General features: G+C 51.3%; 3 protein-coding genes across 4 annotated transcripts; 1 reads left to right on the forward strand and 2 right to left on the reverse strand.

Moving 5' to 3' along the window:
- Positions 1-206: 206 nt before the first annotated feature.
- On the reverse strand, positions 207-4,541 carry LOC128270888 (uncharacterized). Its single transcript, XM_053008314.1, has 12 exons — positions 4,514-4,541; positions 3,506-3,592; positions 3,239-3,440; positions 3,012-3,179; positions 2,805-2,899; positions 2,594-2,748; positions 2,347-2,530; positions 2,023-2,275; positions 1,697-1,962; positions 993-1,630; positions 578-923; positions 207-499 (listed from the first exon to the last, which is right to left on the reverse strand). The coding sequence occupies exons 1-12, from the start codon at positions 4,539-4,541 to the stop codon at positions 207-209; spliced, it is 2,715 nt and encodes a 904-aa protein (XP_052864274.1).
- A 44-nt stretch (positions 4,542-4,585) lies between these two features.
- Positions 4,586-13,742, reverse strand: LOC128271526 (uncharacterized). Of its 2 annotated transcripts, XM_053009098.1 has the most exons (7): positions 13,547-13,742; positions 8,121-8,183; positions 7,920-8,058; positions 6,354-7,848; positions 5,220-6,109; positions 5,020-5,150; positions 4,586-4,951 (listed from the first exon to the last, which is right to left on the reverse strand). In XM_053009098.1, the coding sequence occupies exons 1-7, from the start codon at positions 13,626-13,628 to the stop codon at positions 4,821-4,823; spliced, it is 2,931 nt and encodes a 976-aa protein (XP_052865058.1). In that variant the 5' UTR covers positions 13,629-13,742; the 3' UTR covers positions 4,586-4,820. The 2 variants fall into 2 exon arrangements, with proteins under 2 accessions (XP_052865058.1, XP_052865059.1); XM_053009099.1 differs by lacking the exons at positions 8,121-8,183; positions 13,547-13,742 and having other exon boundaries at positions 6,354-7,844; positions 7,916-8,031.
- LOC128271527 (general odorant-binding protein 56d-like) lies at positions 8,907-9,488 on the forward strand. Its single transcript, XM_053009100.1, has 3 exons — positions 8,907-8,960; positions 9,051-9,191; positions 9,270-9,488. The coding sequence occupies exons 1-3, from the start codon at positions 8,907-8,909 to the stop codon at positions 9,486-9,488; spliced, it is 414 nt and encodes a 137-aa protein (XP_052865060.1).
- Positions 13,743-15,866: the final 2,124 nt, after the last annotated feature.

Below are 15,866 nucleotides of genomic sequence, written 5' to 3' on the forward strand. Positions count from 1 at the left end.
CGAATAAAGTTCAATGATTACGAAATTGGCACACAAAGTCACTGATAAGCTTAGGTTCAATGGACCTGACTCTTTTCTAGACAACTATTTGTTTAAAATTAACATATTTTGTTATTTAACATTAAACATTTTCCACAGGGAAAGTTGTTTACAGGAGCAATTCTAGCGATCGACTCATCATCACTGGCTTTAAGGCTACTCCTGATCTATATCATCTGTTTGATCCATCCAATGTAGGACGATATTCTCGAGTACACTCCCAGCTGCTGGTCGGCAAGGCCCGAACTTATAATGCCCACCAGGTACTGGGTCGACGAGTTATCCGCAGTGTTCAGTCGGTACCACACGAGAGGATCGCCTGATATAGCGATCGGACTTCCGTCGATGTCCGTGCACAGTTCGTTTGGAAACAGATCACGTGCGTCATGCTCCTGAAGCACCGCTCGACAGTCCACGTTATACTTGGGAAAACTTTCCACAAAAACGGACTCGCCGTCAGCTGCGGAAAGAACAAGGAACTCAATTCAACACCGTAGCAACAGCAACACCTCATCATCGATCTGATTTTGCTCCGTACCTACGACCATGCGGAACAGGAAAAGCGGTGTGTGCGTTTCGTTTTGGTACAGACAGATCGGGTACTTGCGTGCAGTGGGAACAATGTCTCTCTCAAGACGCACCAACCCGATATCGTTTTGCAGACTTTTCGCATCGTACCCAGGATGGATGATCACTTCCTTGATGCGCACGACTCGGGGCTGGTACCAGGTTACGTTAGGGCTCCCTTCCGCCACGTTTGCCATTGTCGGAAGGGCTTTTCCCCTGGTCAGACAGTACGCCGACGACAGGACGACGCTACGCGTGATCAGCGTACCGGAGCAATCCCATTTCGTCTCACCGTTAGCCTCCCATCCTAAGTACACCTATAAATAAAAATATATAGATACCGATTTAGCTTACAAATTCCCCGTAAAATGTTACCAACTCCATACCGTATGATAGAAGTGATCAACTAGATCCCGTTGAGACATCGTGTATCCCTCGTGGAACTGTTTGTAGCGATTCTCGCAATCGTCCAACTCTCGAGCACCGGGGTTGGTTGCGTTCCGAATATTGTCGTACGGACAGCACACTATCTCTCCACCGTGGCAAAACTTTACATTTCGTTTTGATTGAATGTCGTACCGTATCTTTGGACATTGGTCTATGTTGACACACAGTCCAGCGATTCCATCCGTTCCAACGCAGGATTCCGATTCACTGAGATCTGCGTTCAGGAAATGAATGCCCTCTCCATCGTCGCGATAATTGGGCAAGAGCACCGAATTCAACCACTGTAAGTGCTCACCAAGCCGAGTTGCCAGCGCTGCTCGCCCAAAGCCACAGTCCTTTCCGAGCAGGTTTAGCCCGTAGATGTACTCAAAATAGCGACCGAAACGCCAAATTTCACGTCTCAATGGTGCACCGAATAGCATCTCACAGGAATCCGGTACGAGGAATGGTTTGTTACCGAAGCACAGATGTTCCGGCGCTAGGCCGCGACTTAGACCAGTCAGGTACTCCTCAGGAAAGGAACAGTTGGCCGCCTCCAGAATGTTCGCCCTCGGGGACAACTGCACGATCGTTGGATCTGTCGCATGGTGGCGAAGGGAAGAGAACTAGTTCAGGTGGCTAGAGTGGTAGGTGCTTTGCTTACCCAGCTCAGTTATGGGCGTTGAATTCCGATGGAATTTGTTCAAATCGTTCCTTCCCTGGCCAGTGACGTAGAACTGAGGATCGGGAAGCTCGAATGCACTCCAGATACAGGCTGGTACAAACTCAGAGGAAAATTTTAACCGGTCCTTCAGTTTCAAGATTGCGATATCATTGTAGAAAGAGTTGGGCCTGTAAGCGGGATGCCAGCGAGCTTGCACGATATCGTTTCTCCTTTCTCCCTGGTAAACAACGTGTGAGGGTTGAGTTCTGGAAGGTAACGTAAAGAAGAAGTAATTCCGCACAACAATCCGTAGTTCCGCTCCAAACCTGTTCGCAATCGCGCACCGAGCCAACGTAACGACAGTGTCCTCGTCGATCACAACGCCGTAACAGTTGCTCGGACCCTTGCCAGATCGTGGCCAATGTATGGATACGGTTTGGCTCGAGTCTAAGATGCTCATGTGCGCCTTACTGGCGTCGATCCCTTCAAAAGTGTCCGATTTACTGAATATCACGTCGTCCTCGTACTCTCGCAAATGGACGTATCGAAAGGCACAGGCGTACGGTTTGAAGCTCCACTCTGTAATCGAGAACCAATTAGAAGTAACTCGGAAAGTGCTTCCTTGCTGATACCCGGTTCTCCCGTAATACCTTGTACATTCTCTCCACGTTTCGCTAGCTCCGAACTAATCCACGGGATGTACGGGGCCACCTTCATGTACACTCCGGGTATCGATTGGCCGCACACACCACCGAACGAGGTAACTCCCACCACGAAAGGACTCATCTTGCCGTTGTGCAGCAGTTTCATTTGCAACGGTCCACCCGAGTCACCCTACAGGGCCCGACCATTGATTCGTCACTAAGAGCGCAAGATTGGCTTTCGGGAAGGACTTACCGGACAGGTGTCCATTTTCACATCGCCAGCGCACAGCTGATAGTTCTGTAGGCCCTGCTTCAATCCTCGGTCACCAACGCGATAGTATCTGTCACAATCGGCCTTTTTCACCAACCCGAGTGACACCTTGAGAAGAATCGGAGCGGACTTTTGACCTGCGAGCGGTGAGTTGGTTAGTTGGATTTTTTTTAACCACACCTATCGAACCTACCGAATCCAGTTGCTCCCCAGCCCGTGGCTTCCATCGACGGGAAAGGAATCTCTTCATCGTTCCACAGACAGGCCGGCGCCACCGTATCATGCAGTCTGCAGGCGGTTTGGGTTGACAACAAAACAAATGTTTTATTCATGAAAATCTCACAAACTGCAGACAAATTAATTCTTCATGAGCCATTTTATGAGCCACCTTCATACTCACTTGACATTCCTCTCCAACCTCAACAGCGCCAGATCGTGATAGCGCGTGCTGAACCGGTGTTCCGGGTGGCGCACAATTTCGACAATCTTCAGCTGCTGCGCATACTGGTCGTCCGTGTCGTTGTACAGATTAATATCCCCAAGGCGAACCACATCGGGCGGCACGTTGCTAATGAAATAAACGGACGTAACGGCCCACCAACACACTCGTAGTCGGGCTGAACTTACTCATCGTCCTCTACACAGTGAGCCGCCGTGAGGACGTAGTTCTCCCAGATTAGCGATCCTCCGCAGCTCCACGCAATGGACGCATTTGACTTCGTCCATCCAACTGCGGCCATATGGGCGAACTCACGCAAATAGGCTGGTCTCCCGAAGGTCGGTTTTACTTCTGAGCGTCTACCCCACTTGTAATATCGCATATGACAATCTATCGAGCACAGGGGACAAACAAACTGCGGTCATCTGAAAGGACACATCGTTCAACCATCCTACCATCGATCGATTCGCGGATGTTCGGCATGAATGCTTCTTCAAAGCTCTCTCGCAACTCGGAATGGACAGAATACAGTTTCCCGTGGCCTAGAAGGGTGGAAACAGGATTGATTGGTCACTCGTACCACAAATAATCTCTCTTTGGCCCACTGTACTTACATAATCCCGTGAGATAAACAACTGTAATTAGCACTAACGGCAGAGGCGATCCGTCTGTGGCCATGCTTCGAAAACTGCTCGATGCGCAATGAAGCGTCGTTTCGCTAGCGCGTCACTGAAACGCCCTACAGACCGGAAACCGGTTCGTGTGAGTCCACTAACGCTGTTACGTTCGTTTTCGTAGTTCTTGTGGCAGAGATTTTGAAGTGTCTGTTTCCCAAGCTGATAGATTTGCACAACTACTCGAAGTGTAGTTCCACAGCGAACAAGCTAAGCAACTGGCAAACGTTGAACCGCAAGGTTCTGCGACGTCTGAACATATATCTCGACGACGGAACGATAATGGGTCTCGTCAGCGGAAGCAACAGTATCATGGAGGTACTGCTAAACAATCTGATGGTCCGAACCACTCGGAAAGACCCTTCGACGGTTTGGGCGGTCCCTTCTTCATTCATTCATACGGCGGCCGCTGATTCCGCCAGACCAAAATCCACAGCGAACAGTCACTCGTTGGGGGTGCATTGGGTTCTCTTGCACGGCGTGTGGGTTTTCCGAACCCCAAAAATTACAATTCTGCTCATTAGCATAGCCACCGAGGTGGAAATGAGCTTTTCAAATATCGTACCGTTTGAGTTGAAGACCTGCCACTTTGGAAGTAATTTTTTAATATTTCCCAGCTTTCTTCAAGCGTAAAACGTCCCATTTTGTCCCCTTCAAAGTATATACTAAATGTTTCTAATTTTCAAAATGAATTATGAAGTTTTAAGCGTTAAGTAATAGGAAGTTCATAAAAAAAGAGCTTATGCACCAAACTCTAGATCCCCAGGTAAAGTATTCAGTTTTCAGGACCATGTATCTCTTCGGACGTGCGATGCATCATCGGTAGACAACAAAAAAGAAGGTTATAAAAAACATACGGTTTCGCTTTTATTAAATAAACAACCTCCGTTGGTTCGAGCTGTTTCACTTTCACACTCATGCTGCCTCCGTACAAATCCATGCTTTTTCGATAAATAAACGCAGTTATAATATAGATTCATAATCTTTCGGCCCCAAATTTTATCGCGCGCCTTGCGATGGCATCACTAAACAAACGCAAAAGTAGAGAGTTCCCGTCCTGCGGCCCGCTCCGAATCATTCCTGTGCCGCACCGGTTTTACTGCTGGGCGCAGCGTTCCTTCGACTTGCGCTTCTTACCCTCGGCGGTGTTGTTGCGCCGCGTGCCCTGTATCGGCATGTACGGTGGCACAGGACTAGATGATCCGGGATCGGAAAACTCTAGAATATCTACCAAAGAGCAGGGAAAAACTGGTCATAGAAACAGGGACCGGTGAGAAGCGCGAGAGTGGTCTTACCGGGCTGTGTGGAGTGCGCCACCGGTGAAGTCGTTAGCGACGTGGTGGCCGTACCCGGAGACCCCAGGGAACCTCCCATCGCAAACGTGGGATCGATTTTTGCTGCGATATTATCGTCCAAGTACTGGTTCCTGACAACGACACACAAAAACCATTAACAATGATCAAGGAGCAGCTTGTGAAGAAAGCCACGTGGGTACCTCGATCCCGGGGAGGCCATTAATCGGCCTGTTCCACTGCCGGCTGCTGCTGCTGCCGCGCCTCGTTGAGGACTTCTCTGCGAGGGTTGCTGCAGGTCACCCGTAGCTGGTGGAAGTCCGGACTCCTCCGACACGGGAAGAACGTAGATTTCGTCGTCCTTGCGACCATTCTCAATCAACCGCTGCACATTGGCCGACAGCTTCAGGTTCGGTCCGGCGCGTTGTTGCTGCTGTAGCTGTTGTTGCTGCAGCAGAAGCTGTTGCTGTTGCCTCTGCTGCTTGATCATGTCGACCGGATTGGAGTAGTTTTCGTCACTGATCGCAGCAGCTTGAGGTGAAGGCTGCTGGGTGGTTGGGATGTGCTGCTGGCTTCCGGCACCGGAACCATGCGACGACAGGCTGCCCTGCTGGCGATAGTGTTGAGCGTGGTGAGGATCGAGGGCACCGGGAGCGGGCATCGGTGCTCCGTAATACGGCCGGGTGCTGGACGCTCCCGAAGAGCCCGTGCCGTGTACCGGCCGTTGATATTGCTGCTCCTGGTGCTGCAGCATATCGATCGGGTTCGAATAAGAAGCGTCCCCTACGACCCCTTGTACGCTGACGTCTCCACCGGTGGCCGAGAGCGGTTCTCCTCGGTCGCCGATGGGTTCCAAGGTTCCACCATCCAACGGAACGCCGCCATTCGGGGCCGACTGTTGCTGCTGCTGCTGTTGCATTCGTTGTTCCTTCTTGAGCCGCGCCTTTTCTCGAGCCCGCTTCGCTTTGGCCCGTTCCCGCTCTTGGAGCATTTTGGCCAGCTCCTTGTCCTGCGCCTCCATCGCCACCTTACGATCGATAAACTCCTGATCCAGTCCACCGCCTTCCTCCTCCTGCAGTTTGCGGGCCAGTTCCTACAAGAAGTGTACAGCAGAGTCAGATATAAATAAAGTCGGCACCGTCCCAAACGATTCCCTCACTGTCTCTCTCGAGGGATCATCATCACCATCGCCGTCCATCCCAAACGAGTCAGTCTCTAGTCATGGTATTCGAAAAGAGGTTCACATGAAGTCCAGAGCTCCGACTCGCTCGGGATAGCCGGTGAATCCACGGCCCGTTCGATGCCACTTGCCCCCGGAAAACGTTACAGTAGCTTACCGCGTCACGAAGTTCCTGCTCGAGCCGCTGATCGATCTCCTGTATCTCGTCCGGGGCGAGACCCAAATCCTGCAACGTTCTTATGCGGTCGGTCTTGTCGTAGCTGCTGTGCTTCGAGTGGCTCGGTGAGGAGCCATGGGACGACGTGGATGCCTGTGGTGGTGGATGATGATGATGGTTCTGGTATAGATGTTGCTGATGTTGCACCGGTGGCTGAGCATGATGCGACGGACCCATTCCGGAGCCCCCAGCTTTCGGTGTAGCGCCACCGCTGCCAGTGTAGCGGCTGCTGCCACCGCTCGATCCCTGGCTTCCCATCATCATCGCCGAGCCCAGCTCCACCGGCAGGCCAATGTGTTGGCTGAGGTTATGTTGTAGCTGTTGTTGAGCACCCGAGTAACCCGAGGAAGATGGGCCACCGGCCTGGGTCGTTGCCAGTGCTTCCTCGATGTCGTCGTCATCGTACAGGTTATAGTTAATCGGTGGTTTTGCGGTGCTCCGCTGAATGCCAGCCTCAACCCGACGGTAGCCATCACCCACAGAGTACGAAGGAATCTCGCTGCCCGCTGCAAATCCCGGCTGAGATCGGCCTCCGGGTGGTGGGATCGCTCCCGGAACGACATACTTTTCGGGGGACATTTTGTTGAAGTTTGTATTGTTTTGATACTCCGGCTCGGCGTTCCCGGGAAGAATGTTGTGCGAGTAGCGGGTAGCAGCTCCGGTCGGGAGCCCTCCCCTTGCCGCTGCGGATATGTTGTTCATCGACGACGGGTATCCGTATCCTGCGCCACCATTGAAGTGGTCGACCGTTAGCGGCATATCGTAGGGCCGTATGCTGTCCACGCTGTCGATGCCTAACGGCGGTAGGTGAGGTCGTTTCGGTTGCTTCTTTTCCGGTGTGTGTGCGTGTAGGTTAACGTTGGCGTAACCACCGCCGGCGGCCGTCGGTTCCTCCTCCTCGTCCGAGTACTGATGGTAGTTGATTGTTGCCGGCCGGTTCGGCTCAGCTAGCGGAGGCGGTGGTGCTGGGAACGGTTCGTGGTAGTCTGTGGTGGTGCGGCCATTCTGGAAGATCGGTTGCGGCGGTGGCCGTTTCGGTGAGTTTAGATCCAGCGAAGCGTAGTGCAGATCGGGCGGTGATTGTTGGGGCACCGCACCATTTTGGCGGTATCCACCGCTGGCAGTGCTTTGGAGAGGCGTTTGTGGCGTGGCAGACAGTAGAGAATTCGCTGGGACACTGCCGTTTGGCGACGCCATCGGTTTCGGTTGTGTTCGCGGTGGCAGTGGCAAAGGGAAGCCGTGTTCCGGCGAAGGTTCCGTGTGCACAGGGCGACCACCGGTAGCCGGATGGTGTCTCCGGTCTCCTAGACGGGCCTGCTCTTGCAGTCGGCGGGCTAGCATCTCGCTTCTTTGTTGCTCCATTTGACGCTTCAGCTGCGTCTCACGGTTCAGTTCATCCGCTACTTCGCGGGCCACTTTTGCGTCCATCTCCTCCCTGGAAAGGAGCGGAAAGGTTGTGTTAGGCTTCAGTTCAGACCGGCAGGAGCACCGCAAACCGCCACTTACTGTTCGTTGATCATTTGATGGTAGAGGGCCGCCTGCCGCTCGGCATCCTCCTTCTCGCGTATCTGCTCCGTGAGGGCGGTCGGAAAGTCCTGCCGGACGATTTGGTTGCGCTGCTTGTTGCCTCTATAGTGTTCACTTACTGCAACGGGAACATACATGATTATTGATTGGGGCCATTAGAACTGGCTCTAGGTAACTCACTCTCTTGGTTCTGTAGCTGGTACGCCAGTGCTCCGTCTTCCCTAACGAGCCATTCCTTGCAAACTGCAAAAGAAAGGGAAAACCATAAGGTAAGTCACGGTAATTTCTTGGACATTTCGAGACAGATAAATTTAGGAATTTGTATTTTATCCCAAAATGCATTTAAAAAACAACGATTAATAAAAGAATGGTTTGTTTATAGCCGCCAAGGGGCTATAAATAAGCGAAAAACCCGTTTGCGGTATACGTTTTAAGATAGACGTCAAGAAAGGGGACATGCAGAAATGCAGAAACTGGAACTGAAGCTATGAACGGAGCCGAGGTGTAAAATGCAACAGGACGAGGAGCCGGCACGGAACAACAAAACACGTCCTTGAGTGCGACCGACGACATCGTGGAGTTACGTAAAGTGTCTAAATTATGCCCTCGGAAAAGAAGAGATTAACCTTCGCGAAGCGTCCTATTACGATCGTGGCCCTGACAGCACCGAAAACCTTGACCGTGATCATTCGCAAACGAGAACGACCACCACAGCATCCTTCTGACGGGGACTCCGCACCGCACGGGGCCACATTAATTTGATCCTGGAGCTCCGCGGCTCTCCTCTTCGGAGAGCATAAATCATGGCCACGCGGCCAGTGGTTGTTTTATTATTATTTGCCTGCCCCGGGCAGCATATAAAAGGCGACGGCAGCCAGCAAGGAGCATCCCATTCGGAAGTGTGACTTCGGTGTAGAACGTGACCCAGTCCTTCGATCCTCCGCTGATTCCGGCGCCAACGCAACAATGCAGAGCCTTCAGATAGTGTTCGGTGTCCTGCTGGCCGCGGTGACCGTAATGGTAAGTTTGGGTAGTGTGTGACCCGGGAGGGGAATTCGCTTAGCGATTCGTCCATAGCTAACCCCACGCGGGCGTCTCTGTTACGGGTAGGCATTCTTCACCGAGAAGCAACACGAGGTCGCCAAATCGCTGGCGGACGCCTGCCACGCCGAGTTGGGAGGCGCGCTGCCGGAAGAGTTTGCCAAGAAAATGCGCCAAGGTGATCCGTCGCTGGACAGCGAAGTGGCCAAGGTAAGCATCCACACGATCCGTGATTATATACGAATGGCGTTCTTAATAACAACTCTCCTATTTCGTCCGTCTGACCAGTGCACCATCCAGTGCATCTTTGCCAAGGTTGGCTTCACGGACGACACCGGAGCCACCAACCGGACCGTGCTGGTGGCGAAGCTTTCGAAGGGCAATCCGACCGAGAAGGTGGAACGTTTTGCCGATCTGTGCGACAAGAACGACGTCGGGCAGACGAAGTGCGATAAGGCCTTCGGACTGTACCAGTGTTACCACAAAAACAAATCGATCTTCGACTGAGCCTCCCTTCTGCACTCTGTTACATAAATGAATAAAGACCCGCCATTAAAAGTTATTATTGAGCAATACTACAAATTGGCATTAAACATTTTATTGCGTGTTGCAGCGAAAGGGGTTCGGTGGACACTTTTCCCGGCCAGCCGGGCAGGAACTGCCTAACTCCGACATCGACCATTTCCTTTTTCAACAGAAAAAAAAAGAATTAATTAATCTCGATCGTTCACAGCCCGACCTAACACAATCGTCAAACTTTCTACGTTTTTTTGGTTCCCATTTATAATTGGTGCGTATCATAGGCCACCTTCGGCCGTTTGTTTTAAATCTGTCTTTTATGCGGCAACCCCGAAAAAAAGAAATAACCTTTTGATTTGCGACGGGGAAAACGTTCGCCTAATGAGAGCTCAGCGTGGGCTTGATCGAGTGGAAAATGGTACTCGGTGCGCTTGGCTACGTTGTGGGAGAATCGGATCAAAAGCGAACAAACAAACATTTTCCAGCCAGGCTGTTAGCCGAAAAAAACGCTTTTCTTGTTCATATCTATCATCGGTTACGCTTTTTAAGTTCAAAAGTCTGGTGGGCAGAAAACATTGTCTTAGCCGGTGGTGCACATTTTCCAAACCGTTAATGAGGAATCTCATAATCGAATGACGGAACAGATAAAGACTTCAAAAATATGGGCCATGCAAAAGGCGTAGCGCTCTCGATCGAGCAAGACATTTCAATTAGTGGTACTTTATGGCCGGACGAACCCAGCGGCGGATCGATACCGTGGAACCATCGTGACGGGCAAGATTTATGAGCTGCATTAGCCTGCCTCCTCTACGACGGTGCACCAGCGATCCATTCATAAATCAGCGTTCGTAACGAGTTTGTACGCGTGTGCAGGTTCTCTTGCCGTCACCCGGACCACCGTCATCTATCATATGATGGCAAACAAGTTCTCCACAGGGCTGTTGAACTCCGTAATCCCACTCACCATGCTTCACAACATGCTGCCTTATCTGAGTGCACGGTCTCAGAACTGAGTATGCCACTAAGCCACGGGCGCACTGCTTTCTCACGATCTTCGCGGGAACCGCCGAACAGCGTATGAACTTCTTTTTGGGGAGCTTTGATAACCGACCCTTAATTTGCCATCCGAAGCCAGTTTCACTTTCCAACGAGCCCCGCAGCAGCATTATCAAGTGATTGTCCCCTGTTTGACGCCCATCATCATCATCATCATCATCGCTGGTGATCGTTGGACCACAGCAGAACAGGTCCCGGTCGTCGAAGGGCACAGAGGAACCAAAAACCCTCGCCTCGCAAACGCTTATCGGCGGACGTCCGCCGCCCGGGCCTTGAAAATGGGGCCCTCGGTTAATCATCGCGCAGCGGCACTGGGAACTGGTTTTGTTTTTCGAATGCAATGAAAGTCTTTTTCTCGGCAAACTAACGGGATTTGTAACCAGATCGACGGCGCAACCGACGGCGGGCTGGTTGGACAGTTACCAGACAGTCGGCTGGGGACGGGATTAGATGAGAGTTTCGGTTAATGATGTAAACCATCACCGAAGATCATCCGGCTTAGTGTGGCCAACGGCCGTGAGAGTCAAACTACTATCTAAATACCCATCTACCCGGCAGATGACATGGTATTGTTGTTGTTAAACCTACCATTTGGGAAATTTAAATACTATGAACATGATGGAGTAGATTCGGTGCGGTACGGTAAGTCGCATTAACATAATGAGCAAGGAAACTTCAAAAAATTGATCAAGAAAGTGATCACGATTGTTCACGCTGCGGTCATCTAAGCGATCACCTTTCACCGGAAATGCACCGAACCGTTGGCAATGCAAATGGGCATCAGGGGCCCAGCGCAACACCCGGTACTTTCCATTCGACCCACTCGGCACCGGAGCGCGTACATTCCAGTGAACCGTTTCCCAGTTTCCTGGCCACGACGACGCTGGTGTCAATGCACTACTCCCCCTTCTCGCCAGGGGAATTTTCTCAAATTATGAACACTGAACCACGCTGAAGCGCAGATGATCGTCGCTCGGGGTCGGTGTCGGAAAATCGGAGATCGGAAAATGGAGCGCAACCGGTGCGGTGGCGATGATGATCGTAGAGCCAAAACGAACGGTGCCGCTACCGAGCGGCACAATCCGGCCAGCATCGTATCTCGGTGCAAAATGGCACTCGTCGGTGTGTGAATGAATGACGCGTGTTGTGCCGGTGAGAGTGTTGTTTGGGAGAAAGTACACCGTCCGTCGACAACAATCATCATCAAGCACCATTTTCACAACGAATTTGAAACCTCTCTCGCCCCGCAGGCTCATTGAGTTGAGTTGAGTTGAGGAGCCTCGGGATAGGTTTTATGCAAAAATGGAAGATGGCGCGAGAGCAATTTTCGATCGCACACACGTGGGTTGATCGCCATCATTAGATTTCGTGCGGAAAATCATTTTGAAAATCAATCCACAGCATGGTCGCCGGACCAACGCTGGAACGGTGACGGGAAAATCGTTTTCATCGAAGTCACCGACCGGTGGAGCGGCGATCGTGAATCATCCAAAAATAGCCGCGGACCCATCCGATGCCCTCTCGACTGGCGGCGTTGTTGTTTCACGGCGGCTGATGATGAACGGACTCAGTGCACCGGAAAACGATGGATTGCGGCGCCGCTTTTCCCTCCGTCGGCCGGAGACGGCCACAGCCTTTTTAACACTAAATGCGTCTAAAGAGGCTAAAAATATTATTGAAGAGCAAAGGAAAACACACCGGCCGTCTTGGGAGCCGCAAATGGCCGCAAAATGTGCCGCATGCAAGTTTTGGGAGTCGACGGGAGCACTTCGGAAAGAGTTCATTGCCATCGACCAAGAGGGAGCCGGTCGTTCCAGAATGGTTCTTCCACTTTGGATTGTCGCCCGAAGGTGACTAATCTTGGCAGGATGGGTGACACATGGGGTCGTTGTTTTGGGTTTCCATGTTGGTCTTGGTATCGGTGCATCTGAAAGCCACACTGGTGGAGACTTCCTTCTGGGAAGATCATCAAGATGTGCATACCAATGAGGGTCGAACTGTGAGTGGAACATTAAAATAAGACATACGGTGAAGTGCTTCTCTTAGGAATGGTTCCTCATAAACTGAACCTAACGGTGTAGTGCTTATATCGGAAAGGGCACGCAACCGATTGTCGTGCATTTAACGGCTGATGCGCCGGATTCCGTTGAAGAACAGGATCGCTTCTTCGGGCGAAATGGGGCGTAGCCAACCGATTGGCGCCACAGAGCACACGATGCGCGCGCTTATCAACTTGGTCTCTTGGTCCCGCGAACTGTCAAACGGTGGTGATCTGTGGCTGCCGACCGAAGCGATAATTGGTCGTGTCCCTGGGCCACGTAAAGTTCCCACACCTCACCAGAGCTACAGAAGCCGGCGTAGTATTGAGGAAGTTGAATGTTTGCCTCTGTTCTTCTCGATCGCGTTCTCTCTCGCCGGCCAGCGGCAAGACATCCGTCAGTCAGCGATCTCGGGAATGGATGGGTGGAAGGCAACAAATTGTGTCCAATTAAAAGTCAACATAAGAGGCGAATTAAATTAAACCTCACTCATCGGAACCGATGTGGGGTCTGCGGTGTTAACGCATTGCGCATTGCTCGCTTATGACCACGGCCACGGCGACAGGGTGAAAGCCATTTTCTTCTCGATTTTCCTTACTCGCCGTGCCGTGCAGCTTTCCGTTTCCAGCTTCAAGTGTGACACTAATTGCCGAGAGTGATCATTAATCAGACCAAATTGGCGAAGGGCCACAGTTTTTTTCTATCATTTCTTAGGCCTTCGGCCGGTGTGTGTGTGTGTTTGTGCGTGGTACATTTGTCGTGTTTATATGATGGGTCCAGCTTTGCTGTGATGGCCCTACCCGAAACAGAACGTCACAATCAACCCTAATAGACGTTATCAGTCACGGTAGTACCCGGTCCCGGTTCGGTTAGGGAACCGGTGATAACGATAAATCGCTTCCTGTACCCTGCCGCCGAGGGGCGTGACACCACGTTCGTGCGGGAACTTACCTTCGGTTACACGGCCACTTTTGGGGAACGTGTCCGTCGTGACCTTCAGGTCCGGCATTTCGGTGATCGAGAAATGGGCCATTTTCGTGGCCGTGGCTAATCCGCCAACTTCCTGAAACCCGTTCCGCGGAATCAAGCCGAGTTTTGCTATCGCTCTCTCAGTGGCCTAACGCGACAAATTCTTGGAACTTTCACTCAGAGCGCGGTTCTTTTTACGTCGTTCGCTTTTTTCGCACGCGATCGTGGCCGTCGAATGCTTATTATGCTCCCTCTTCCGGTTGCGATCGGAGGGGACGGACCAGACCCAGAGTCTGTCACTTCTGGCCTGCTTTGTTGTCGCGGTCGTGTCACGGCCCACCACACACTGGCAAATAGCACACACGCAGGCAACTGTGATCGGCACTTCTCGACGCTGCTGTTGCACACTTCGCGTTTAGCCTCTTTGCTTTTACACCCTTTTTCTCCGAAACTCGTCGCTCGCTATCGAACCGTGAAGCGCTTCTTTTCGATTGAAACATGTAAAATAGGCGGAAGAAAAGCGATTTTTTAGTTTAAACGACAAACAATGATCGTTGCACACACAACACACACACACACAGACACACACAGACAGCACAGGCAACGGTGCGCGATGGTTTGTCCGATGGTTGATTTGTTTAGAATGCAGCGCCTGCTATGCAGCTCACCGTCGCCCTCCCGACTTTGGTGACCTCGTTGCGTTCCATTTCCGGGACTCTGGCGTCAGCCGGTCCGCGACCGTTCTATTCCCCACCGTCTATGCGTTCAGTTAATCTGTAAACAAACTGTCCAACCCTCGAGCGGGTGTGACTCGCCAATGGGACGCAACTGGTCGTGTCTATTGCTTCGCTTCTATTCGCTGGTTCACCGACCATTCTTTTTTCCAACTGTCACCAAGGGGACACACACCGGTACCGGTGGTGGTGGTGGTGCTGAATCATCCACAATTGGCAATTAGCATAACCTCAACAATGGAGCAAAACACGCCAGCAAGTATTAGAAATCTCTTCGGCCACCGAGTGAAAGTGGCCAGAACGGAGGCAATCTGTGTCCGCGGCGTGAGGTGTGTGGCAACAACAGACACTCCAAAGAGTTACAACACACGCACCACACGTAAAACGGGCCGCATTAGCGGTAAATAAACAAATGTTGTCACGACGCGGCTCACGGAACGACAACAGAACCCAACGACTGAACTGAGCGGCAACAAAAAAACAACTGAGAGCGGGAGAGCGCGAAATGGGAACTCTGACAGAAACGCGGCGCCTGCGAGAGCAGAGGCGTGCTTGAGAGAGCGAAACGAGATCGGTGAGAGCGAGAGAGAGCGAAACGTGCATCAAAAACGTCAAAATACGACTTACGTGGTCTGATCAAAAATCTTCGCGACATTTGAATTTCCGCGGGCTACGTATATCCGATTTTCGATTTTTTACAATTTCTTTTGAAACTTCTTTACCGTCCATTGTTTGGAGTAGACAAAACCCGCCGATGAACCAAGCAAAACAGCTGTCAAAAATTGACCGATTACTCGAAACGGCCGAACTTTTCACTATAAGTCACTGAAATGTGTAGGAAACTAACGCCACAAAAAAATCGAAAATCGGATATACGTTGCCCGCAGAAATTCAAATGTCGCGAAATTTTTTGATCAGACAACGTGTTTCGTATCCGCGATCCGAAATGTGTTATTAGAACTCTTTTAATTTTTTGCACGATGGATAAAAAAACACATCTCAAGAGCACACAAGAGGCTTGTACATCAACATTAATAACCGGCGAAGAGGAAGCAGAGGAAAGAACATAAATACAATACTTTTTAAATAATAATTGCGATTTCCATACCAACGAATGATCGCCCTCTCCAGAGGGACGTCATTATTTTCTCAAACCAAGGACCAAGCGGTTAGTTCTTCGCCTCGATTAAAGTTCTGCCACATGTTCGAGGCTACCGGCAGGCTCCCGACAAACGATCGGTTCGTTGCCAGATGTAAAAAGGCTCAATAATTACTCATATCCTGCAAATGACCTCGATTCCTTCCTGCGTTCGTGTGTTGTAATACGCTCAGCACCGGGGATGCTCCGTCTCGCTTTCCGCCTCGCTTTCCGCCTCGCTTCCGTGCAATTATCCACCGCAACCAACGGATCTGGAACCGGTGTTTGAAGATAGAAGTTACTGTACACCGGAACACAGGTTTGAGGGTTGCGCGTACAAGGGCTCGGCAATGTAAACACTTCGTGACGGGATACGGTGAACATGTGAATTAGTTGTTTGCACGATCTCCTACTGCACCGTCACACCACC

Source organism: Anopheles cruzii, chromosome 3, assembly GCF_943734635.1.
Source record: "Anopheles cruzii chromosome 3, idAnoCruzAS_RS32_06, whole genome shotgun sequence".
NCBI classification, from domain to species: Eukaryota; Metazoa; Arthropoda; class Insecta; order Diptera; family Culicidae; genus Anopheles; species Anopheles cruzii.